General features: G+C 42.8%; 1 protein-coding gene across 3 annotated transcripts in view; it reads right to left on the reverse strand.

Annotated features, from left to right (window-relative positions):
- Positions 1–222: 222 nt before the first annotated feature.
- LOC149287130 (ubiquitin-conjugating enzyme E2 G1) overlaps positions 223–27,448 on the reverse strand; it is a 36,414-nt gene continuing 9,188 nt past the window's right edge. For 2 of the 3 annotated variants that reach the window (XM_089493347.1, XM_089493348.1), the window contains exons 2-6: positions 14,280–14,382; positions 10,329–10,421; positions 8,566–8,744; positions 6,565–6,689; positions 223–1,311 (exon numbers count right to left, since the gene is read on the reverse strand). In XM_089493347.1, coding sequence (XP_089349473.1) covers positions 6,603–6,689; positions 8,566–8,744; positions 10,329–10,421; positions 14,280–14,337 — 417 coding nt within the window. In that variant the 5' untranslated portion in view covers positions 14,338–14,382 and the 3' untranslated portion in view covers positions 223–1,311; positions 6,565–6,602. Of the gene's footprint in view, positions 1,312–6,564; positions 6,690–8,565; positions 8,745–10,328; positions 10,427–14,279; positions 14,383–27,448 lie in introns of all 3 variants that reach the window. The other variant, XM_089493346.1, reaches the window with a different exon arrangement.

Raw genomic sequence — 27,448 nt, forward strand, 5'->3', positions numbered from 1 at the left:
GCAATGGTTACAGCTACTTCATGTATTATCTGCAGAGATTCAAAGAACTCATTCGGCGTTCTTTGGACAAGCCAGCTTCGCCACACGTAAAATTCACCAGTCTATAAAGTTGCTTGTCAGGAACTTGCCGCCAATTGAAAACTGGCCACCGGTGTTTTGCCGAAGGCTTTCCGAAAGCGTATTTCAGCGTTGAGATTGGAGACAGCCGACTTGACACCAAGCTATTGGAAAAATTTATATTTTGGAAGAACTCACTACAGAAGGTGACAGAATTCCAAAATCAAGTTACATGAAAATATACATCGCAATTTCTCTTTATACATTAAGTGAGGAAAACCTGCAGGAGATTGGAAGGCAAAGAAATATGAAGGAGGGGGAAGAGAGGGAACTAAGTGAAAGGAGAGAAAAAGGAGAATAGCATTTAAGAGCAAAACCAGAACTCATTTGAAAGCCTACAGTTCTGCATGCCTTTATTTATCCAACTTCAAACCAGGCAAGAAATAAAAAAAGCAGTTCAACCTATGTTGGGATAAACTTACGCTGCCGACCGCTTCCAAAGCAAATGCTCTCAGCCCTTTGGAGGAAAGGTATGAGGCTCAAGGGTACTCCTCAGCGGAAAGGCTTTACTGCTACATCTAAGCCAAAAAATGAGCACGGCTGGTTCAAAACACAAGGGGGGAAAACGCACCTCCCGGTGACAGTGCTCAAGTCATTGGTAGAATCAAGTAACAGAGCTCAGTGTTTTATTGATTTGAAAAAAGTTGAGGGAAGGGAGTTACAAAGGTATTAAACTTTATTAAAGTGAGAGATTTTAATGAAGCTTCAATGGCTGAAAAGGGGAAAAAAGAGAGTTAAAATGGAATAGTAGTTTTTAAATCCTAATTTGTTTTAGTCTGACATGCTTCACAAGAATTTTTTAAAGACTCATAAGAAGAAAAAAAAAATGGGGGGTAGAAGGAAAACCTGCTAAAAATCTTGAGAATTTACACGATTCTTACTCTAGCTACCAGACAGCATTATTTGGTACAAGGTGTATTTGTGGATGTACATGAACAGTATATATATTATCCGGATCATGTTGTGCTATGTACACGTCTTTACAATTCTTCCTGAAGGTTAAAGCAGTTCCATTAGTTTTCAAAATGCGCAAATCTTTGTTGGCACTTGTTAGGCTCTTTGTCAGCATTAATAACTGGCGTATTTTATTGCAGCCCAGTTCCAGCCAGTGTCTGCCAACTCGGTAGAAACAGAAGTCCAGCAATAGGTGGGTAGAGTGCAGGAAAAACAGTGCCATGTTCCTCAATTGGAGACCTGCAAGCCGAGAGGAGAAGAGCGTCAGACAAACCAGAGGTAAAAAGCACAGCATCTTCATCCTAAAATGTTAAATGTGAAACACGTGCAAAAACATCCTCATTCAAACGCTACGTCGGCTGAACTGCTCGGGTTAAATGCAACATATTAAACAGTTTTTAGACAAGGCCTACATTTTGTATTCAGCAACACAGATGTTATAAGCCATTTATGATCATGTGGCTTGCTCAGGTATGCTATGCAAAGTGCATGACGCTCAGCTGGCAAGTGTGGAAGGATATCTATGTGAGAATCTGTTCATTACACAAATGTTTAGGTGCCTTTCCATTATTTCCACCGAATATATCTATGGCCCTAAACAGACAAGCCAAAATAAAGCTGCTTCGGGTCACTCTGAGGTATGCTGTTTAAATGACACACACATCTTAAGAGGCCAGAAGCTGCCCCAAAGCTGCGCTCCAGTCCTTAGTGCGCTTTGGTGCGGCTTCCACTCTCTTAGAACGCATGCATAATTTAAACAGGATGCTTCCAAAATGACCTGAAGCAGCTTTATTTTGGCCTGTCTGTTCAGGCCCTATGGTATCTTACAAAGGTTGTGTACTTTTTGGGGGGTAGGTTGGTTGTGTACTTTTTGGGGGGTAGGTTGTTGCTTAAAATCTTGATGTATTTAAGGAAAAGGGAGCAGTAGTTGCACCGAGGAACTGAAGTGTCAAAGCTCTGAGACAGAGCTCTCTTGCTGAGGCTCGGCACACGTACAGCCTTAGTTGTCACATCAACTTAACTGCAAATTCTGGCAAGGTTTCTTTCCTCCGCAGCAGCTACTAAAATAAAGCGCCAACAGACCATCAACAGTAAGTTGGGAGTACAAGATGGTAGCTCCGTAACCTAAACCATCCGCAGGAACAGCGTGCCAGCTTGCAAAGTGCAAACTGGCCAGCCCCAAAGCACTTCTGAAACCCCAAACTCAAAGGTTGAGTTGAGCAGCCTTGTATAAAGTGTGGATGGACAATTTATTGATGTGCCATGCATTCCAATTAAATCTTTGTGTGTGTAGAAAGAGTACTGTCATAGTAGTTGTTCTTGTGTGTCTTAAAAGTCATTTCCAACTTATCAGAGAATCACAGAATCGTAGAATTGGAAGAGACCCCAAGGGCCATCCAGTCCAAGCTCATTTTGCCATGCAGGAACTAACAATCAAAATATATCAAATAGATGGCCATCTAGCCTCTGATTAAAGACCTCCAAAGAAAAAGACTCCACTACACTCTGAGGAAGGAGTATATTCCACTGTCAAACAGCCCTTACTGTCAGGAAGTTCCTCCTAATATTGAGGTGGAATCGCTTTTCTTGCAGCTTGCATCCATTGTTCCGGGTCCTGTTCTCTGGAGCAGCAGAAAACAAGCTTGCTCCCTCCTCAATATGGCATCCCTTTCAGTATTTAAACAGGGCTATCTTATCAACCCTATGAAGAACCATTCTGGGGGGGGGGGGGGTGTTATGGTAAGGTTTGTTCAGAGGAAGTTTGCTATTGCCTTCCTCTGAGGCTGAGAGCATGTGGCTTGTCTAAGGTCACCCGGTGGATTTCATGGCTGAGCAGGGAATTGAACCCTGGTCTCCAGAGTTGTAGTCCAGCATTCAGACCACTACACCACTTTAGATCTTTGTGTGTGTGGAAAGACTACTGTCATCCTCCCTGACAAATTTCTCTCATATCCTGACCGGAGAAGTGAAAAGTGGGATTAATGCTACTGTTGTGTCGACTCTTGCACCAAGTATGCGGCAAAGCAGTTTTATTTGTATAGAACGACTTTGCCAGGGAATATTCTGTATCATATCAGTAAACAAAGATATGTGTACTAAGAATATGATGTTTTAAGTACCATTACATTTTTTAAAAAGTTCTTTCCTATTTATATCCAGGACATTCATCTCTCCATATTTGCGGCTTTCATTATTCACGGATTTGATTAATATGTTCTCTCTTAGGAATCTCTAGGTCCTCCAGTGCACTCTATGGTCAACTTTAAGTAAAAGTTGCACTGAAAGACCTGGAGATTCCTAGAGAGATTACTCTACTAGGCCTTTGTAGTTCCTCCAATGCAGTTCTATGGTCAGTATCTGTTGGACGTTGACCACAGGGTTGCGCTGGAGGACCTAGAGATTCCTAGAGAGAATACTCTACTAGGCCTTTGTAGTTCCTCCAATGCAGTTCTATGGTCAGTGTCTGTTGGACGTTGACCACCGAGTTGCACTGGAGGACCTAGAGATTCCTAGAGAGAATACTCTACTAGGCCTTTGTAGCTCCTCCAGTGCAGTTCTATGGTCAGTGTCTGTCAGACGTTGACCACAGAGTTGCGCTGGAGGACCTAGAGATTCCTAGGGAGAATACTCTACTAGGCCTTTGTAGTTCCTCCGGTGCAGTTCTATGGTCAGTGTCTGTCGGACGTTGACCACAGAGTTGCGCTGGAGGACCTAGAGATTCCTAGAGAGAATACTCTACTAGGCCTTTGTAGTTCCTCCGGTGCAGTTCTATGGTCAGTGTCTGTCAGACGTTGACCACAGAGTTGCGCTGGAGGACCTAGAGATTCCTAGAGAGAATACTCTACTAGGCCTTTGTAGTTCCTCCGGTGCAGTTCTATGGTCAGTGTCTGTCGGACGTTGACCACAGAGTTGCGCTGGAGGACCTAGAGATTCCTAGAGAGAATACTCTACTAGGCCTTTGTAGTTCCTCCGGTGCAGTTCTATGGTCAGTGTCTGTCGGACGTTGACCACAGAGTTGCGCTGGAGGACCTAGAGATTCCTAGAGAGAATACTCTACTAGGCCTTTGTAGTTCCTCCGGTGCAGTTCTATGGTCAGTGTCTGTCAGACGTTGACCACAGAGTTGTGCTGGAGGACCTAGAGATTCCTAGAGAGAATACTCTACTAGGCCTTTGTAGTTCCTCCGGTGCAGTTCTATGGTCAGTGTCTGTCAGACGTTGACCACAGAGTTGCGCTGGAGGACCTAGAGATTCCTAGAGAGAATACTCTACTAGGCCTTTGTAGTTCCTCCGGTGCAGTTCTATGGTCAGTGTCTGTCAGACGTTGACCACAGAGTTGTGCTGGAGGACCTAGAGATTCCTAGAGAGAATACTCTACTAGGCCTTTGTAGTTCCTCCGGTGCAGTTCTATGGTCAGTGTCTGTCGGACGTTGACCACAGAGTTGCGCTGGAGGACCTAGAGATTCCTAGAGAGAATACTCTACTAGGCCTTTGTAGTTCCTCCGGTGCAGTTCTATGGTCAGTGTCTGTCAGACGTTGACCACAGAGTTGCGCTGGAGGACCTAGAGATTCCTAGAGAGAATACTCTACTAGGCCTTTGTAGTTCCTCCGGTGCAGTTCTATGGTCAGTGTCTGTCGGACGTTGACCACAGAGTTGCGCTGGAGGACCTAGAGATTCCTAGAGAGAATACTCTACTAGGCCTTTGTAGTTCCTCCGGTGCAGTTCTATGGTCAGTGTCTGTTGGACGTTGACCACAGGGTTGCGTTGGAGGACCTAGAGATTACTAGAGAGGTGTCCTCTCAGGTAAAAAAATGATGTTTTTGTTTCTTTGTGGTTTTCCCATATTCACGGGGGTCTTGTGCCCCTAACCCTAGTGAAGATCGAGAGACAAGTATACTTATATACCAGTGATCTCCCATCCATGGAGCAGAGCAAGCCCATATCCTGAATGTTTCAGAGAAGCATAATAGTTGTTCCCATTCCACCTCTACTTCCCTTTTTATTTCCTCAAAGCCAAAAGTAAAGCACTGTTTTTGGATTTTTAAAAAATTATACAGAAGTTTGCACATCCTTGTACTAGTTTTGGAAATATTACAAGCATCTCTGTCCTTTAGACTAGTTCTAAAATCAACCCCATGCACTGTGGGCACATCTGGACTAATAAGTGATAGCCTATCTTTATTAAGCTCCTATGGATGCCGGCCATGAAAGCGTTCGACTTCAGATCTCCTAAGTCTTGCCTATCAGCTACATCACTCTGGCTCTTCCCTGACTTTTCTAGGGAGTATGGGGCTATTGTACAATGGAGACATGGATCCCAATGGAGTAATTTACTGTCAAGAGTTTCTATTCCAATTCCAGAGTTTGTGTCTTGTTTGGATTTGTTGTTGTAGCTCCCACTCAATAGCAACTTTATTTTACATGTAATCCAGCTACAACATCGTTAAAGATTTTGGGCTAAATGTATAATGGGGACGTATAAAGCAAGTCTGTACAACAGCGAGTCTGTACAACAAACGTAGAAGGAGGATACATAGGAAATATACACTTGAATTACGACAATCCTTACCTCACTGCCTATGGGGTGATAAAAATATGGCTCTAGGACATGTATGGTTTTTTGGTGGCCCTTGGCCCCTATGGACTTCCCAAACTACCGTATATAGTCGACTGTAAGTCAATCTCATGTCTAAGCCGAGGGCAGGGTTTGGGCTCAAAATTATGGATTTTGATCTGACCCATGGATAAGTCGAGGGTAAAACGTAGAGGCATGTATGAAAAGATATAAAGGACGAAGGTAAGGAAACGATGCCAAAGAGCTTCTGTGCCAGTTCTGGCAGGCATAACTCTTTGTGCTTTTCCAATCCAGGCATTCAAAAAGGTCAGAAGTGATGCCTTGCTGGACAGAGTAGAAGGGGTTGGTGTTTCTTCTAGGGGCTCCTGGAATGGACTAAGCTCTTATCATTCACCATTCTACTCAGAGAAAGCAAGTGGTTCCTTTTTTTGACCCGTGGATAAGTCGACCCAGTTTTTGGGGGCTAATTTTTTGACTAACATTTCTAGACTTATACATGAGTATATACAGTATCAGTTTCTTGACCTTCTTCCTCCAAAGGGGTGAATTATCTCTTTTGGAAAGTAGCAGGACTGGCAACTTGCCTTTCAAATAGGTTGCAGGGACACCTGAACTTATTAACATTAAAAATAATTCTGGTCACTTCAAGTTATTTTATTCTGTGGTTTTGTGCAGTTGATGCAGTCCACAGATAGTCTGAAGGAGAGAAAACTTGTCGCCAGACACGGCACAGTTATACATTCCAGATTTATAACACACTGTTGCTATTGACCATACCACTTCCTTTTTCCAACTATTATTAATTATTATTCACCATGATCATTTATTTACATAGCGCTCTCCATGTACTTGTTGCTTTACAAACCAAATAAAACATAAAATATAACAGGACGGTCTACAATGTAAAAGAAATACTTACCCTGAAAAAAGTGAAGCTACTAGCTGCTGAACTGAGTGTCACTCAAAAGCAGTCTCTTGGCTTTTTCTTACACAGCGGGCAACTTTCCTTTTGAATTCGCCGTTTCTATCTTCCCTCCATTCTTTCTGCAAAGGCAAATCCAGATTTAAAATGAGCTCCCGGTATCACATATTTTTTCCAGCTCCCCAGAAATCTGAAGAGTGTTATACAGTAAACTGAGGCCTGTTCCAGACTGCCAAAATAAAGCTGCTTCGGGTCTCTTTGGAGGCATGCTGTTTAAATGATGCATGCACCCTAAGAACTCGGAAGCTGCACCAAAGCTGCACTCCGGTGCTTAGGAATGGAGTGTGGCTTTGGCGCAACCTCCGGACTCTTAGGACCCATGCATCTTTTAAATAGCATACCTCCAAAGAGACCCCAAGCAGCTTTATTTTGGCAGTCTGGAACAGGCCTTACTTGCTTTTATTTTCAACAAGAGCAACTGAAAATTTGTCACTTTTAAATGGGAAGTTTCAGTCATTTTTAATTTGTAGCTTACTAGGCAACTTCACAGACTGTCCATTTAAAATTCAGGAGGTTTTGTTTTTTGAAAGGACAAATGTTCTGCTCCATGCATTCCAAGCCATGCATTCAGTATGCTGAGATCAAGACTTGAGTGTATACTTTGTGCTGGAAGACTGAACAGTTTGTGTCAGGATCAGCATCCTGAACAAATGTGTATAATCATCCTGCTTTTCCTGATATCAGGAAGGAAAACTAGCAAAGCAGAATGCTAAATCCTCACTCCCTGGATTATCACTTTTCAGTTCTCGAAAAATTTTCCAGCCACTGACATTTCCAAGCTCAACATACCAGGGAAGTACCAGCAAACTGATTCCAAACTACTGAGTCATATAATAATATTCCATGCTCCCATGGTACAAGTCATGTGTTTAAAGATGCCCAAATCCTTCCAAGAGAAAAGAGCCCCACAAGATGTAGTACTATATTAAGAGTATACACCATCCAGCAAGCAACAACTCTCAGTTGCCACAAAAATTGAATTGGAGAGGGTGAGAACTTGTAAATAATAGCTATGAAGCAGTAAGTATATTTATAGTTTTTGTGGGTTTTTCGGGCTCTGTGGCCATGTTCTAGAAGTTTATTCCTGACGTTTCGCTGGCATCTGTGGCTGGCATCTTCAGAGAATGCTGGCATGGAAGTGAGTAGAGTATATATATATATATATACACACCTCCCAACCTGGAATCACACAGTATATATATACCCCACTCACTTCCACGCCAGCATTCTCTGAAGACGCCAGCCATAGATGCTGGCGAAACGTCAGGAATAAACTCTTCTAGAACATGTCCACATGGCCTGAAAAACCCACAAAAACTATAGATGCCGGCCATGAAAGCCTTCGACTTCACAATAAGCATATTTGTTGTGTGTGCTTTTAAGTCATTTCTGACTTAAGGCATTCCCAAGGCGACCCTATCATGGGGTTTTCTTGGCATGTTTCTTCAAAAGGGGGTTTGGCATTGCCATCCTCTGAGGCTGAGTGTGTGTGACTCGTCCTGGGTCACCCAATGGGTTTACATGACCAAGCCGGGATTTGAACCCTGGTCTCCATAGTCATAGCCCAACAGTCAAACCAATACACCACACTGGCTCTTTACACATTATATACATTGCTTGTATATCGGCTTCCGAGGGAAGTTTCATTCACAGGTTTAAGCAGCCATATTTTCAGCCTGCTTTGGTGAAAATTATATGACAAGCTGTGAAAGTTCATAGAGAGATACTAGTCTTCTCTAAATCCGGACAGTGAAAGTTTGAAGGAGTTTCGTTTCTGCAATGGCAATGCTATTATCGCACCACTGTTCTTCAATCCCGATCTCATTTATCACTACAAAATCTGTTTGCCAAGAACCCGAAAACCATCCCTAATGCAATCCCTGCCACCCAACAACAATGCTGGGAAGAGATCTATTTACAAACCACATTAAGTCATACCGCTGCATCAACGTTCGCAGGAGAGTCGCCGTTGGGATCTGCCAGCATAGAAATTACACTGATCATTATAGTTTCCACAGTATGGATGGGAAGCCAGCGCTCTTCGGGTTTCTCGTAGCCATACTTGTCTTCGCCAGGTTCATGAAGGATGGAAATACAGACATCGCCATTTTTGTCAACTACCAGACAGAAGGGAGAAACATTTGTAGAGGCTGAGCAAATTTCTCTTCAGGAAATGGTACAAAGGAAGGTATAGGACAAGAACGGGGAGTTTTGACCTCAGTTATGTCCCTTGATCCATCGTGCCCCAATTAAGATGTAATTATTATGATCGTAAATATATATATATATATATTTTGAAAGATGGATGCATAAAAGATGAAAATAAAATTCTATTGACCGGCAGTAGATTTCGGATAGACACACATCTTTACATTACGAAATTTGCTGCTACAACGTTAGTACAGAGTAGGTGTATCTTTTGACAAATCCAACAGCCACTCTACATACAATTTGTCACTATGGGCATCTTTCCGAGCAACATCCATGAGCAGAAAGGCACTTTGAGTCCTTATAATGCGTAGTAATTGTTCTATAATCGAAGCACCGAGTATTTCCACTTTGAAAATAGGAAATAGAGGCCAATAGCAACTTCTCCAAGATTGCTTTAGGATAGTTATCCAGAGTCACCGGAGACCAAAGACCCCTGTTTTTAAACTTTACTAAATACACACTACCCACTCTATAATATCAGACTGTGACCAAGTACCTTTCCCCATCATGGATTTTTGGGGGCAAGATTTGTTTGGGGGGGGGGCATTTCCATTGCCTTCCTTGGAGGCTGACTGTGGAGTTTATCACATGACGGAGATCGGGAGTTTATCCTCTGAATATCTCGGAAAAATCGCCTAATTACGCACAACGGCTTTACACGACGTTGCACAAAACCCGCCATCAAAGTGGTCACAAAGAAGAATTAACATCCATCTCTTTACTTTTGGGATTTCAGCAACAATGCATTTCTGATATCGCTTGATTTGCACAATTGCCTGTGATAATCATTCGCGTAATTACTTGCCATTTTTGCTTTATTTGCAGGATGCTTTCAATGCACTTTAATCTCTCTTTAATGCTGAAATTAGCCCCAGTGTGATAAACTCCGTAGTGTGACTTGCCCCAAGTTATCCAATGGGTTTCCATGGCCGAGCAGAGATTCGAACCCTAGTTTCCCAATGCCTCAGTCTAACACCCACGCTGGCAAAAACACTTTATTCATTCAGTTACGTGGTCAGTAAGTCCACTTTCCAGTTAAAGCAAACACTTAGTGGGATGCATCTACTCATGGGCAGATGAAGATAGGTGGAATCTGACTTTCCTTTAGGGTCTTCCTCCTAATCTCAGCTCTTTGGCAATGCTGCCTGAGAGCCAGGATGGGGATCTGCTGAATGGGGATAGTTTTGGAGAAAGAGGGTCTGGGCAGACATTATCTCATTCATGAAAATATCTTAATTGAATGATATTTTCACCCCATTTCCCATAAACTCCCCCTTCCACCACAAGCCCTATGCTACGCCACACGATTCCCATGATCTTCAAGAAGAATTTTGGGAGATGTGGTGGTAAGGAAAGTAGCTTCCATCAGCCTCCTTTTTCAGACGGATGTCTGGTACTACTGAAACCTGTAAAGATGCCAATCCTATCCCACATTCTCCAGACTCTTTAAGCTGAGACAGAACACTACATGAAAAAGACAAGTCTCTTACCGTTTGGATGCCATATTTCTGTGATAAACTTCATTTTTGGCGGCCTGAGTGGATAGTCCTTTGGGAACGTAAGATGAGCCTTGAAAACACCACCTTCACTGAAAAAAATGGACAGACATCTTATTAACTGGCCTTCAGAAGGCTCCTGGTTTTATCTGAGCATTGCTTTGAACTAGTCAACCTGTCCTAGAACAAAAAAATCACAGAGCATGTCTGATAAAAACAGTGGCCTGTTCCAGACTGCCAAAATAAAGCTGCTTCGGGTCTCTTTGGAGGTATGCTCTTTAAATGACGCATGGGTCCTAAGAGTCCGGAGGTCGCACCAAAGCCACACTCCATTCCTAAGCACTGGAGGGCAGCTTTTGGTGCATGCATCATTTAAACAGCATACCTCCAAAGAGACCCCAAGCAGCTTTATTTTGGCAGTCTGGAAAAGGCCAGTGTTCAAGAGATTGTACAATGGGCCCTTGTTATCCGCTGGGCTTTGGTTCCAAGATCCCCCATGGATAACAAAATCCGTGGATGCTCAAGACCCATTAAATACAATGGCATAGCAATATGGAGTCCCTTATATAAAACGGCAAAATCAAGGTTTGCTATTTGTAATATTTTCAAGCTGTGGGTGCTTGAATCTGTGGATAAAAAATTTGTGGGTAAGGAGGGCCAATTGTATTGCTTGTGTATAAGTTGACCTTATATATAAGTCAAAGGCAGATGGGGTGTGTGTGTAAAAGTACGGATTTTGATATGATTCGTGGGTAAACTGAGGTTAAAATTTACCCACGAAGGTACCCACGTCCTTTACATCCTTCGTAATCCTTTACGAAGGATGTAAAGGACGAAGCAAAGGAAAACGAAGCCAAAGGACTTACAAAATTCTGGCAGGCAAAAACTGTGCTCACCCTGAAGACTGAATGGATCTTAATATAACATTAGAAAGGGACAAAATATAATGTGTATCCCCATTACGATTCTATGCTTGATCTATAAAAATCCCACCCTGACTCCCCCTGCTTTTCATTTATATCCCGCCTCTCTGGTTGGATCGAGACGGCTTCCAAAGAGAACAAAATACAATACAAAGCACAATAAAATATTGAATAAAACCCATTATCCTTCCCTCCAACTTGAAATTCCCAAATTAATAATCGTAATGATAAATAATATCCAATGACAACATAACAGTAAAGAGGATGGGAATCCTGGGATGTTAAACACAGGGGTCCGTATTAATGGTAGCTGTAATAAGCTTTCTACATTAAGCTTTATCAATCCTGACCCCAAACATGCGGATAAGGAATTGCCACTAAATCCATATGTCTGTAGCCTAGATATAGCCCACAACACGACAAAGGGAAAAACAAGAGTTAAAAGAGAGGGGCAAGTATATTAACCTAGAAAGAAATCCCATTTTATAGACTAGGATGAAATGCGTACATCCTGGGTATCACATTTAATAGATTTTTCCCCAGCACTGTCTCAAACAGTAATGTCCAGATCAAATAATGGAGTAACAAAAGCTTTCATGTCTCTCTGGGCGCAAGACTGGCAGACGTCTGTCACAAAGCAAGTGTCACAGAGCCACCTGCACGCTGCCTTGTCCCTGTGAAGTGAAACAACCCATTTCTTGGCTGCGGGCCGAAACCGGCATTTTGTCCGTGGCAGGTGTGAAAATGAATGAACACGAGGACAAATGCCTGAACTTGTACTTGTCAAGCAGTAAATAGTCGTAAGCCATGCACATCCACGTATCGATACCATTTGCGTACAACATCTGTTCAAGAGCAAGTGACCTTATTTCAGGCTTTCCATCAACAGCAGGTCTAGAATATATATATATATATATATATATATATATATATATATATATGCATTCCTCTCTTTCTTCAAATCTTTAAGAGAAAGCCTACATTTGCATTTTTCTTTCTGCAGGTATTCATAACACAATTTTGTCCCTTGCAGGGAAAAAAAGAATAGTGTCAAGTGAGAGGCAACCAGTTCTGCTTGCTAAGCTTCCAATATACTGCATTTGGCAGAGCGAGTTTATCGCATTACCTTCAAAACGAAGGAAACTGTGTACAATAATGGCTCTAAGGCAGTGGATCTCAAACTTTCCCCCCTTTACAACTACATGTGAGCATCCCCCCCCCCACCACATAGTATATGAATAAAAACATTTTGTGTGTTTAGTGTGCACATTTTCTTTGGCACATTCAGGTATATTAATGTTTTAACATTTTATAAGGAAATAACATTATTCAAATTAGAACAGTTTTATTTAAATAAGTTCAGTACTTAACACATGAGTAAATTTTACACATACAGCGCACCCGCGCCATATGTCAGCTCCCCATACGCCGACTTGGCGAGTGGGGTGTGCACCTCATTCAAATGAATGGGGCTCGATCATACGCAGAATTTACCTTATGTGCGGGAGGAGGACTGAAATGGATCCCCCGCGTAAGGCAAGGGCGCACTGTACTATTTCATACACAGCCACACTGTCTCCGAGGAAACCAACCTGACAGTGATGATGGTCCCAAGGAAGAGGTGCTGCCGGCCCCCTCTTTCACCAGAGACCACTGGAGACACTGGCTCTCATTTAGCCACCATGTGCACTGAGTGAGGAGGCATTCTGGTTGAGGTTGCAACATCATCTTGTCCCAAGAACTGGGGCAGTGTTAGGATGGGTAGGGGAAGAAGCAATGGCGGCTTGGGATGAGCCCCACCAGAGGCCATGATAAAGCAAGTTTCCCTGCTCTCCTCTTCCTCCCTAAGGGAGAGGCAGCTTCTCCAAGTGCCCTCCTTGTCTTTCTCTTCTTCTTCGGGACAAAAACGGTTTGAGAAGCAGAGGAAGATATAGGATGGGGAACACCTGGCTGAATGAAACTACGTGTGAAAGGGATCTAGGAGTTCAAGTAGACCACAAGTTGAACATGAGTCAACAGTGAGATGTGGCAGCTAACAAGGCCAATGCAATTTTAGGCTGCACCAATAGAAGTATAATGCCTAGATCAGTGGTTCCCAACCTTCCTAATGCCGCGACCCTTTAATACAGTTCCTCATGTTGTGGTGACCCAAACCCATGAAATTATTTTTGTTGCTACTTCATAACTGTAATTAAATAGGTGTTTTCCAATGGTCTTAGGCGACCCCCATAAAAGGGTCATTTGACCCCCAAAGGGGTCCCGACCCACAGGTTAGGAACCACTGGTCTAGATCAAGGGAAGTAATAGTTTCACTCTATTCTGCTTTGGTCTGGCTCCACCTGGAATACTGTGTCCAGTTCTGGGCACTCAATTCAAAAAGGACATTGAGAAACTGGAGCCATGTGTCCAAAGGAGGGCGACTAAAATAGTGAAGGGTCTGGAAACCATGCCCTATAAGGAAGAACTTAGGGAGCTGGGGATGTTTAGCCTGGAGAAGAGACAGTTAAGAGGTGATATGATAGCCCTGTTTAAATATTTGAAGGGATGTCATATTGAGGAGAGAACAAGCTTGTTTTTTGCTGCTTCAGAGATCAGGACCTGGAACTGTATATACTCATGTATAAGTCTAGAAATTTGGGTCAAAAAATTGACCCCAAAAACCTGAGTTGACTTATCCATGGGTCAATGTGAAGTACTGTATCTTAAGTCTTATTGAAAAGAAGGAACCATCCCCTGGAGAAAAGCAAGAGAATAATCTGACCCCCCTCTACTGCCATCCATCCAGCCTTAAGAGTAAGCACAAAGAATTATGTCTGCTGGAATTTAGATCCTTTGCTATATGCTGCTAAGTTTTACCCTCGACTTATCCACAGGTCATAGCAAAATCCATAACTCTGGCCCAAAATTCGCCCTTGATTTATACATGAGGTCGACTTATAGTCGAGTATATACGGCAGTTCACAAAACATTAGGTATTTAAGTGATGAGGTTTGGTTTGGTTTTAAAATATGTGGCTACTTACTACAGTGTATCTGGAGGGCCAATAATGAGGACTTCCCATCGATAGAGATCGTTGTCATCTATTAAGCCTGCTGAAAAGCCTTCCACTGGGTTTTTGTTAAGCTCTGTTTAAAAAAAAGGAAAGGAAAAGACATTGTTAGGTATTTGCCTGGGTCCAGTGGGGTAGATAGAGCGGCCTGAGTTGTTGAACTTGAAATCCAAGAGACCAGAGTTCAATCCCCAACCAGCCATGAAAACCCACTGGCTGACTTTGGGCAGGTCATACTCTCACAGCCTTCAAGGAAATAAATAGAAATAAAGTATTATTATTATTATTATTATTATTATTATTATTATTATTATTAGGGAAGGCAATGGCAAACTTCTTCTGGATAAATCTTGCCAAGAAAAATCTAGGGTAGGGTTGCCATGAGCCAGAGTCAACTTGAAGAAACGTAACATCAAGCACATGCCTTGCATTTCATTCATAACCAGCACACAGAGCTTCCTAAAATTATTCACATACTTCGACTTCATGTTCACATACTTCCTTATGATGGCACTACTACATTATAAGGTTAAGGTGAACGGCACAAAGCCAATATTCAATACCCAAAGTGCCAACATCAGACAGTTACAATTATACTTTAGCTAACAAAGTAGATGTGTTCATGTGCATTACTTCTTTAACAGACACTTTGGTATCAGAGGCAGAAAGAACATGGAAAGAATTGGGATAGGTTCCTACACCACAAACATGAAGAACAGTTTAACATTTTCATTGCATACAAACACTTTGCAAAAAGGAGCTTCTCTACAACAGGCTTTAAGTGAGACATGTCTGTCTTTCATAAAATCCCAAGCTGTTCATTCCAAGTAACGTTCTTTTCATCCCTTAGGTGCTATGGCTTTGTCTTCTGGCAAGATTTCTCTTCTCCCAAACGATGATTAATTAAATAATCCTATTGCAATTCACTATTAATTATAAGGCGGCACCACTATCCCAGAAGCTGGCTCTCCTCTCCTCATACCATTCCAGTATTAAACGTTTTGCCAGTTCCCAGTTTGCTTCACGATCGAACTGAAAAGCTAACTCCTAAAGAGCTCCGAACAGGACAATCTTTAGTTTCTTGTGGGTTTTTCAGGCAATGTGGCCATGTTCTCAAAGAGTTTATCCCTGACGTTTCGCCAGCATCTGTGGCTGGCATCTTCAGAGAATGTACCCCACTCTCTTCCATGCCAGCATCTGACTAAGTAGTGAAAGGCGCAATAGAAAACAGAAAGAGTGGAACCATGTCCAAGACGTCCTGACTCATCAATTCAAAATTCACTAACTCAAAACCTGGACTGAACCCGCCTTGCAGTTTCAGAGAGGTGTTTAATTCCTGGCCGTCCAGCAGCCAAGGCAAATTCACACCCCGTAGTTGGAGCCAATTTTTCCTTCATTCAAAAACAGAGAAAAGCTTACAATTTGGTGCTATGGGAAGTCTGGGTTTAAGTTCTGTGGGACGGCAGAATGAGACTGAGTTAAAGGACAAAAGCAGACGGAGGCACTGATCCAGCTGGAAGCCATAGCTGTGTTCCAGGTTTGCAAAATTTAGCAGCTGTGTAAGTGATACTGCGGACATGATCCAAGCCACAGGAGGAAAGCTTTCTGCCTCTCCAGTAAGATCAGTAAGCAGAACATAGATTTTAGTCCTCACAAAGCATTTCCCCCTAAGAAGAGATGGATAAGAGGTGATCTGATAGTCCTGTTTAAGCATTTCAGGGATGTATGTCATACTGAGGAGGGAGCAAGCTTGTTTTCTGCTGCTCCAGAGAATCGGAGCAATGGATTCAAGTTACAGGAAAAGAGACTCCACCTCAACATTAGGAAGAACGTCTTGATAGTAAGGGCTGCTGGACAGTGGACAACACTCCCTTGGAGAGTGGTGGAGTCTCCTTTGGAGGTCTTTAAACAGGAGAAATGTAAGGTACTGCACTTAGGGCGGAAAAATAAAATACACAGTTATAGGATGGGCGAAACCTGGCTGAACAAGACTACATGTGAAAGGGATCTAGGAGTCCAAGTAAACCACAAGTTCAACATGAGTCAACAGTGCGATATGGCAGCTAACAAGGCCAATGTGATTTTAGGCTGCATCAATAAAAGTATAGTGTCTAGATCAAGGGAAGTAATAGTGCCACTCTATTCTGCTTTGGTCAGGCCGCACCTGGAATACTGTGTCCAGTTCTGGGCACCACAATTCAAAAAGGATGTGGAGAAATTAGAACATGTCCAAAGGAGGGCAACCAAAATGGTGAAGGATCTGGAAACCATGCTCTATGAGGAAAGACTCAGGGAGCTGGGGAACTTTAGCCTGGAGAAGAGAAGGTAAGAGGTGATATGATAGCCCTGTTTAAATATTTGAAGGGATGTCATATTGAGGAGGGAGCAAGCTTGTTTTCTGCTGCTCCAGAGACTAGGACCCGGAGCAATGGATGCAAACTGCAGGAAAAGAGATTCCAGCTCAACGTTAGGAGGAACTTCCTGAGAGTAAGGGCTCTTCAACAGTGGGACACACTCCTTCCTCAGAGAGTGGTGGAGTCTCCCCTCTTTGGAGGCCTTTAAACAGAGGCTGGATGTCCATCTCTTGGGATGCTTTGCCTGTGAGTTCCTGCATAGCAGAATGGGGTTGGGCTGGATGGCTCTTGCGGTCTCTTCCAACTCTATGACTGATTCTAGGCTGGATGGCCATCTCTCGGGGATGCTTTGCTTGTGAGTTCCTGCATGGCAGGGAGCTGGACTAGATGGCCCTTGGGGTCTCTTCCGACTCTACGATTCTAGGTTCGAGGTTTAAAAACAGAAAACAAAACTGATGTCGCATGTGACCTAAAGAGGGAGACAGAACCCTGTTGTCTTCAACAACAGCTTTAATTCCTTCAGTTTTGGTTTTGTTTTGGAGTTTTTCTTGGCAGCAAAGTTGTGAACTTCTAGCGCTCAGAAGAACCTTTGGCACTCATTCCCCCTCATTCAGTGACTATCCTCCTCCTCCACATGAGCAAGCATTTTTCTTTTTACCAAACAGAGTTAGTGAAACACCACAATGAAGAACATTTCAGGACCTTGTTGCTGTGTTAAACCGTTCAAAGATAATTACAGCCCCAAATGGAAATGGACCTAGTCTGTTCCAAATGGTTTCCATTTTTTACCAAGATGGCATAGTCGTGACTTTAAAAAGAGGAAGCCGTTTTGCCTATACGCCTAGATCAGCTCCAGTTTATGGCACATGCTGGTACCGTAGGCCCACTACGTCTTTGACTTTTGCGGCTTTGATTATTCATGGATTTGGTCAGTATGTCCCTCTAGGAATCTCTGGCTCTTCCAGCATAACTCTTCCAAAGACTGACCATAGAGTTGCAATCTAAGACCTAGACTTCTCTAGGCATTTGTAGGTCCTCCAGTGCAATTCTATAGTCAACATCTGGTGGATACTGACCACAGAGTTGCGCTGGAGGACCTGGAGATTCCTAGAAGGGTGTTCTGTCGTGTTTATTTGCAAATACAAATACATTATTATTATTATTATTATTATTATTAAAGGACTGTAAATGTACACAGCGCTGTACAAACAATTTATTATGGCACACGGTCAGTACAAACTAATAAAATGTCTACAAAAATTACACTGCATTGCATCCATTGGAAACATTATATTCTAGCATATCGCATGAATACATATGTGCATATAAATGTCAAGGATAAAATCCAGAGACGTGCCCCGAAATGGATTTAACAGTATAATAAATATATAGGTATAACAAAGATAATTGACTATCTACTATCAAAATATCTTCGGAAGGAGTTATATCATATCTCAACTTTATATTTACTATGTATATTAATTATGACGCAATCTATATCATCTAAAAAGTGACTGCCCTACAAGGTTGGGAGACTGATTTGTTTGTGTAAATCAACAGTTGGTCGAATTATATAATACAAAATCATTTTATACAGACTCAATGGTTATAGTACCAACAATAGCCGGGGACAATTCTCACGTTAAAGTTTGCTGCATCTGTTTTATTTGCAGTTTTCCCACATTCGCGGGGCTTCCTTCGCCCCTAAGCCCAGCAAATGTGGAGAGACCTCTGTAGTTACTCAAACTCTGAGTCCAGAAGATGGATGCCAGATAGTAAACACTACCTGGGACTTAGTTCAACGGCGTTCTCGAGCAGCCAGGGTTGCCTTTTTCTATACAAATCCAAGCGAGTCAAAGCAACTCAGCCGACGAAGCAGGAAGAGCCCTGTGGCTAAAGCAGCAGCTATGTATGGCATCTCAACTTTTCAACTCACTTTTGGCAGTTGCACGCTCCCCGTTCCATACAAACAGACCTGCTAGAACGCTACGGAAAGGAAAAGTTGTCACCGCTCTCCCGAATGGCCTGTATTATCAACAGATTATACTATTAGCTTGCTCAATACCAGTTAATAGAACAGTTGGATCAGTTACTGAACGGCTTAAACCGTTTTGATTTAAGCAATTTTGTTTAATTCCAGGTTTAGTTTCTGGGATTTGTTCAAGCCCACGGGAAAGCCTACCTGCATTTCCTACCACATCTATAAAAACATGAATGCGTTTTCTATTTAGAGGTGGGTCCCATCTCCATGATACATCTTTACGTATAAATAAGCAGAGACAGATATTCAAAAGTAACACAAAAAATAGCCGAAACGCTTCCGGTCCCAAGCATTTCAAGTAAGAGAGACCCAATATGCAGCATCAACTATATACTGATTTTTAAAAGCTACGCAGTGGCCTATGCCAGCCGATTTCATACCAGTATAAGACACCGTACCAACAATAAAACAGTGGTGTTTGTTCCTTTAAGTAATTTCCTACAAAACTGAAATAAAACAGCACAGGGTAAAATTCAATTAAGGACAACCAACACGTATCAACACAACGCCCAACACTATCTATATAGTCCTTTAAATACTAGCAGTATTACTACCCAAACATGGTGGTACATAATGCAGTTCCACGACAGAGAACCTGGTGACCATGGGCTTGGCAAACCAACATTACAACTAGGGCCTGTTACAGACAGGCCAAAATAAAGCTGCTTCGAGTCACTTTGGAGGTATGGTATTTCAATGATACATGCGTCCTAAGAGTCCAAAAGCCTCACCAAAGCCACGCTCCAGTCCTAAGGGCTGGAGTGCAGCTTTGGTGTAGCTTCCAGACTCTTAGGACTCATGCTTCATTGAAATACCATACCTCCAAAGTGACTCGAAGCAGCTTTATTTTGGCCTGTCTGTAACAGGCCAAAGTGACCAAAGAGAAAGTTATGAACAGCCCTATGGCTCTTAATATGAGCAAAGAAAAGCAAGGTCCAGGATACTGGGCTGTGAACTCCCAGCATCCCTGACTGTTGACCATCCTGGCTAGTATTGATGGGACTTGCAGCACAGCGTCATTTGGAGATCTTCAGGTTGTGAAAATCTGTATTATCATCTCCAACAATTCCTCTACAGAAGGTGCCAAGCTCCAGAAACCCTATTATCTTATTCAAGGAGAAAGAGGACAAACAGCAGTGAACTTCACTGCAAGACCAAGCATCTCAATTTTTGCAGCTTTGCAGCGTGAGCCTTAATACAGTGCTTGCAAGCGTCAGCATTAAATGTCTCCTAAACAGAGTAAATTGTAAGAGTGAACTTCAGCACTAGAGGAGACATTCCATATATAAAAGGTTTAGGGCCAACCAGGCCCTCAGATTCAATGCGTACAGCAATGCAAGCAATGAAATATGAGTCCTACAAAGTTTGGAAATATATAGATGGCAATAAAATATTGCACAAGAGGAAACATGCAATCTCAGGTAAAGGAAGAGTAAGTGCTTGTAACGCTATTCACCAAACAAGAAGACGAAAAGTAATTGAGGGAATTGGGGGGAATTTGCACTGACATGAGCAGCGGAGAAGGTGGAGCTCCTGCTAAAAGATATCGACTCTGCTCTAGAAAGTTCCAAAGTCTGCACAGGAAATCCCATACGTAAAAGCCAGACACAAAAAAGTAGCAGGATTTCCACAAAGGATTTCCACAGAGGACCTAAAAGCCCTCCCCAAAACCCAGAACATATTGATATACGAAGCTGTTCTTGCATTCTTAGTAAGAAAAAGCCTTTTCGTTTTCAAAGTGCTGCATCTAGTCAGGCATTAAGACCTGCGCATCTTTTTTACTGTTCAAAATATGACAAGATTCAATTCTCAAAGGAATAAATGTATAAGCCTGAGGGTAGGGAACCGTCCAATTAAAAAGATTGTATGTACAGCGCTGTGTAAATTTACAGCGCTTTATAAATAAAGGTTAATAATAATAATAATAATAATAATATTGGTGCTTCCTGCATTATTACTCCCCTTTCCAAAGATTAGGAACTAATACTTGGTTCACATTTTTAAAATGGGCAGATGATTTCCACCCTTACCCTCCATGTAACCGTGTCCTGACTCCACACCATCCTCAGGTGCAAATGCACAGAAGACACATCATGGAACATGTTCACAAACAATAATGAAGAGTTTTTGCTTCAGTTTACATGGCGCCTTAACCCAAACAACTTCGGTTCAACTTAACTATGATCATAAGCCAACATCAAATCACTGTTTGCTATTCTTTCTCGTTTTTAACCATCTTGCTTCATATGGGTTCAGTTTAGGGTTCAAACAATACACTAAACTTAATCATCTAAAACAGAAGCTTTCTGGTCGCACCATGAACATACTCCAGCAGGAGCTTGTGAGCTTGAACTCACTGCAACTCATTCTAAGCACAAAGGACAGTGACTATGGCCTGATACAGACAGCCAAAATAAAGCTGCTTCAAGTCACTTTGGAGGCACGATGTTTCAATGATATATGCATCCTAAGAGTCCAGAAGCCGCACCGAAGCCACAGTCCAGTCCTAAGGACTGGAGTGCAGCTTTGGTGCAGCTTCCAGACTCCTTGGATACATGCATCATGTAAACACCATACCTCCAAAGTGACTCGAAGCAGCTTTATTTTGGCAGTCTGTATAGGGCCTATGAGTAAATTTTAGGTGTTTTCAGACCAAAGTCTTTCCCAATCATCCCTAGAGATGCTAAGGACTGAAACTGAGACATTACGCATGCAGAACCTATGCTCCACCACTGGGCTATAGACTTCACCATGAATTTAGGAATGCATCGTTCCACAACTTCCAAATCCTACAGCAAAATGAAGATAAGGGGCTCCAGTTTACACAACCAACAAAAATGATTTAGTGATTACTATGCATCAAGCAGAAGCGATTCATGTAGTTAGGATAATTCCAGTAGCTTCATTTATGCCATCTTTCCCCAGAGGCAAGGACAACTTCTGTGTCCCCCCCATAAGCATGAAAGGACAGAAGGGAGGACATTTTACAAGGAAGCTTGGCTATGTATGTACATGAGCCGTTCGCAAGAAGCATACCATCAGACCCCTCTAAATCACCATCATGGCTTGACACCCTGAAACTATTCCCCCCCATAGAAGTCCTTTCAGAGCTGTACGATGACTTGTGTGTCTTGCGCATGCAACATACAGAAACTACACTGTAAGCAGCCTATGAAAGTAGCCATTCATGGGTTTGCTCTCCAGGGAGCAGGTTAAAAGTTGTCAGGGGTCCAAGAGCGATCGTACTTCAGGTACACATCGCATTAGACCGGCCAAAAGGTTTGCGGGAGGAAGAAAGTTCATTAGATAGCAAAGTGCCAACGCTGGCAGAAGAACTCAACATTTCAATGGAGCAAAGAGCTTCAGTGACTGGACCAAATTTTGAGTGTGAAAAGGGGAGAACTAACATATGAATCCATCTGTTTCCAAGACAAAAGAGACCTTCTAGACAGGAACAGCCATTTGAGTCAACAAGGCCTTCCATCCACTTCTTTCCTGTTTTGTCAGTATAGTCTAACCACCAATACAAGAAGTTGTGGAACAGCCCGACGTCACTGCCAACAGTTCCTACTCTCACGTAACTTGCAGTTGTTTTACTTTACACTCGGCTCAGCACAAGCTGACTTGTTTACCTTTCCCACAGGCTAGAGTTGCTACTGGACATCTTTCAGGACTTTCGACCTTTCTGCATCGCTACTCCTGCATTTGCAAAACAGATGTGAAGTGAGCAGGTTCAATTGTGTTCTCAAACCTGGTAAAAACCTAAGGCCAGAGCCAGGGACTGGTGAACCACACTATTAGCCCCAGAACATTGTTGGGGCAGCATCCCATATTCCTGCAAGATCTATTGCCATGTCAGCAAGGCACAAGGCGTCTTTAAGGTGTGATTTCAAGAGGCTTGTTGGATCGCACACCACCTTAAAAAAAGAACACCAAGGTGAGAGTTTCCAACACAGCTGGTCTTGCAGCAAAAAGAGATGCTTTTGTCACAACTAAGGCCTGTTGCAGACTGCCAAAATAAAGCTGCTTCGGGTCTCTTTGGAGGCATGCTATTTAAATGATACATGGGTCCTAAGAGTCCAGAGGTCGTGCCAAAGCCACACTCCATTCCTAAGCCCTGGAGGGCAGCTTTGGTGCAGCTTCCAGATTCTTAGGATGTATGCATCATTTAAACAGCATACCTCCAAAGAGACCCCAAGCAGCTTTATTTTGGCAGTCTGGAACACACCTAACTGTGGTTAATGGGCAGCAGAGAACAACAAAAGCAGATGGGAAAGGCCCTTAGGAAACACGCCTCTGTCTAGGTTTACTTGGACAGCTACTAATGGAGATGGTGCAAGCTTGCTGCAGAGCCCAGCAAATGAAACCAATCTTTGGTCTGAATCAGTTGCCAGGACCATCTTTAGCCTGTATCAGTTGCCAGGACCATCGCTATATTAAGAAGCACACAGAAAGGAGGATGGCAGCACTGGGAACGGTCAACAAGACCTTCCACAGACAGGACTGTAAGAACTGGGAAGAGCATTGAGGGGAGTCTTCCCAGGACTAAGATCAGAACAGATAAACCTATCGACAGATAATATATTGTGGACTGTAGGGTGACTTGCAGGCTTGCATTGAGAAATAGGTGACTGGGAGGTATGGAAGACCACTGTATAGACAAAGTTTCCTGAAGCGTATATTGCTTGGACAATCTTCTGCATAAGACGACTCCATCCCAACTGTAAGAACTGGCAATAGTTGCGGCTACTTGAGTAGCAGAATCTGCAGAGAAAAGGTATCTTCACGGTTTTTACCACAAAAGAACACCTTCACAAAGTCAATTTTTGTTCCATGATCAAAACAGAAAACTTTTTAGCAGACACAAACTCTACATTTCTGGTTCTAAAAAGTGCACCACGAGGCCAACTGAGAAAATAAAGGATGCTTTTGAGGCAAGATGTTGTATTGTCCTGGATCAGGCTCTGTCTGAAATGCCCTGACACCTTCCACTGCCTTATTTTAACAGAGGATAACCCTTCTCTGAATAAATAACGTGGAAATTTTAACATAGTATTTGTTATACTTGCTTTACCATAAAATACAACTACTATGTCCAAATTTCCATGGTATTTATTCAGAGAAGGGTTATTCCACACTACTGTCATTGACCTAAAAAGAGGTTGCAGTGACATTTGAACTGTTGTGGGCTGACTATTTGTCAATCTATGGCCTGTTCCAGACTGCCAAAATAAAGCTGCTTGGGGTCTCTTTGGAGGTATGCTCTTTAAATGACGCATGGGTCCTAAGAGTACGGAGGTTGCACCAAAGCCACACTCCATTCCTAAGCACTGGAGTGCAGCTTTGGTGCAGCTTCCGGATTCTTAGGATGCATGCATCACTTAAACAGCATACCTCCAAAGAGACCCCAAGCAGCTTTATTTTGGCCTAAGACACCAAGCAAGTTTTAAGCATTGTCTGCTCTTGGTCCAGAAACATCTCACCAAGTCCCACCAAGAGTCTTCCTCACCCTTCAGAAACACAGAGTTCATAGAAGCATTCAGCTGTCCAAAAGTAGAGGAAGCATACTATTTTGAAGTACCAATTCTGGTTATACTCCGATTCAGATTCAGGTTTCTAGAACTGCAGTCGGTACCCCTAATTTAGAAACTTTATAAGAGTGAAGTTGATGGGTCCGTCAAACATTAAATATTTTGATCTAATAATGTGCTGCATGTGAACAGCATGGGAGAGGTTTTGCTTTGGGCAGAGCCTGTTTTCTGGAGCATGATTGTCCAAATCAATATTTAGACGCTGAACTGCAAGAGAGTCTGCTTTGGCAGCAAACCGAATTTGGACAAACTGCAAAGAAGGGGGTTAGAGGGAGAGAGAAAGAAAATGAGCCTATTTCCTCCTATATGTCCTTCTCTGCTTATAATTCCCAGTACAAAACATGTCTTTTTATAATACATATAAACGTACAAATAATAATACATATAAATATATAATACATGTAAATGTATTTTTATATCAGAGATGCCACTTTGGGAGCCCGTCTCCCAAATACGTCCGGCACCACGGATAGCTCTTTTAAAGCTACCGATCCCAGAATTCCACAGCACTGAGCCGTGGGAGTTAAAGTGGTGCCAAAGCGCTTTATGCTATGCTATCAAGACATGTGGAAACTGAAGCCATGCAATGGACCTGAAAAGTATTTAAATCAAGGGGCTTTTCAGAACTGAGACTTCTGAGGCAAGAAACAGTACGGCAGTTGGAAAAATATTTAATAGACACCAAAGGGATAAATAAGAGAGACCAAGCGACACAGAAGAAGATAAATCACCAAAGATTTGACTAAAGGGTGGGTGAGGGGGGAGTTCTCCAAAAATGTCTTGACTGCAGCTCCCATCATGTCTCAACATTGGCAATGCTGAGGGATAAGGAGGGAAGGACAACATCTTTTTGCTTTGAGCACAACAGACACATACACAGACTTTGGGGCTGGGTTTTTAAAGCGCAAAGGCCGAGATGTCACAAATCAAGTCTCATGCCAGAGACTGGCTTGCTCCCAGAACTCTGCGCATGCGGATTTGCGAAAGCCGAACAGTCCCGGCAGTAAGCTGCTCTCATCGCTGAAGTGATTTACTGTGCTTTAAGGACTTAAAGCATCTGTTCGGAGCTTTAGCTCCATTTACCGCTTCTACAGCCTAGGAATGGGAGGCCTGAAGGCATCAACCGACATGTTGCCTTGCACAGTTGTGATCACTTCTAAAAAATCCTTCTCTTTTTGTCCTGTATTCAACTAGGATTAATGCTGAACGGTGCTACTTAAGAGCTTGACACCTCTTCGCATAATGGAGTCCCACTAGATCTCCATACCTGAATTTATCATCACAGGTGTAAAGATATTTGGAAGAAGAAAGTGTTCCCTTGAACCAAGAGTCTCACCAGCTACATTTAATCCCCCCTTTTAGTGAAAAAAGTGGCTTATTATTTTGGGTACAGGTAAACTGAACATACTGATATATATAACAAAGGAACCCTTTTTCCTTAGAGAGATCTTGTAGCACCTTGGAGACTAACTGAAATAAATTGGCAGCATGAGCTTTCACAGATTAAAGTCTACTATCTCAGATGCCTTTTTTTATTATGTTAGGTAGCCAAATCTAGTCAGAAATACATATATTTCAATTTTTAAAAAACCTAAAAGAAGGGCTCTGAGAAAGCATCAATGGCCTTTTCCAGACTGCCCAAATAAAGCTGCTTGGGGTCTCTTTGGAGGTATGCTGTTTAAATGATGCATGCACCCTAAAAATCCGGAAGCTGCACCAAAAGCTGCCCTCCGGTGCTTAGGAATGGAGTGTGGCTTTGGCGCGACCTCCGGACTCTTAGGACCCAGGCATCATTTAAATAGCATACCTCCAAAGAGACTGAAGCAGCTTTATTTGGCAGTCTGTAACAGGCCTAAGATAACAAAAGAAATGGCACTCTCAGAGGCAGGGAAAACCTGTCCCTTCGTCATTCTGCAGAACCAGAAGAAGAATTAAGAAGTTCAACCTACCACCAAATCCTCTGTAAGTGGGCTGGCACATTTTAATAGGTATTTAGAGTTAGTATCAAAGGGGTCTAATCCATGGGGTCACCATGGTTTGAGATCGACTTGGGGGCAGTCAACAACAAAATAGGCAACTGTAGATTCTAGATTCACAGAGTTGGAAGAGATGCCAAGGGCTATCCAGTCCAACCCCATTCTGCCATGCAGGAACTCTCACCCAAAGCATTTCCAACAGATGGCTATCCAGCCTCTGAAATCTCTTTTCCTGGAGCTTGCATCCATTGTTCCGGGTCCTGTTCTCTGGAGCAGCAGAAAACAAGCTTGCTTCCTCCTCAATATGACATCCCTTCCAATATTTAAACAGGGATATCGTATCACCTCTTAACCTTCTCTTCTCCAGGCTAAACATCCCCAGCTCCCTAAGCCGTTCCTCATAGGGCATGAGACAAGAATGAGACGAGGAGGAAATTGGCAAACCACCTCTGAGTATTTTTGCCTGAGAAAATTGTATGAAATTCATGGGGTGTCTGTAAGTTAATGGGCAACTTGAGGATGCGCATACACAGCATGCAAAGACACAACCCATACTGTCAATAGGCAAGAGCTTAGGCAACAAGGACTGCATGTCCAATTCTTAAGTACTGTACAAGCTACAGTAACACTTTACAGTTGCTGCCTTGAATCTCATTCTGAAGACAGAAGCCAAGGTTTCTACATCCATTATCACCTGTCTCATTATAAACAGTGAGGGTTAAGTTGGATATACCTCCAAATGTGGATGTTACCTAGCTGCACCTCCATCTTAACTGCTACCATCATGCCTTTGGAGGGAAAGAAGGAGAGGCAGGCACAGCTCCACCATGCCAAGGCCCAAAGGAAGATGGAAGGCCTTTCCTCTATCTTGGCTGCTACCATCCTGGCCTTGAAGGAAGAGAAGGAGAAGCAGACACAACTCCACCATGCTTTGGCCAAGAGGAAGATGAAAGGCCCTCCTCTCCATCTTAACCGCTACCACAAACGCCTTGGAGGAAGAGAAGAAGTAGGCACAGAAGAAGAGGTCAGAAGGCACAAGGAAGCCACTGAAATCCACAGGCACCTGGACAACTTCAGCAGGAAAGAAGAAACCCTTAAAGTGAACAAAATTTGGCGACCGGTCCTGAAAAACAGCAAAATCAGGACTCAGCAAATCCAAATGGGAAACCGCCCAGGGTCA

Source organism: Sceloporus occidentalis, unplaced genomic scaffold, assembly GCF_023333645.1.
Source record: "Sceloporus occidentalis isolate IW3139 unplaced genomic scaffold, rSceOcc1.0.p SCAF_64, whole genome shotgun sequence".
Lineage (NCBI taxonomy): Eukaryota > Metazoa > Chordata > Lepidosauria > Squamata > Phrynosomatidae > Sceloporus > Sceloporus occidentalis.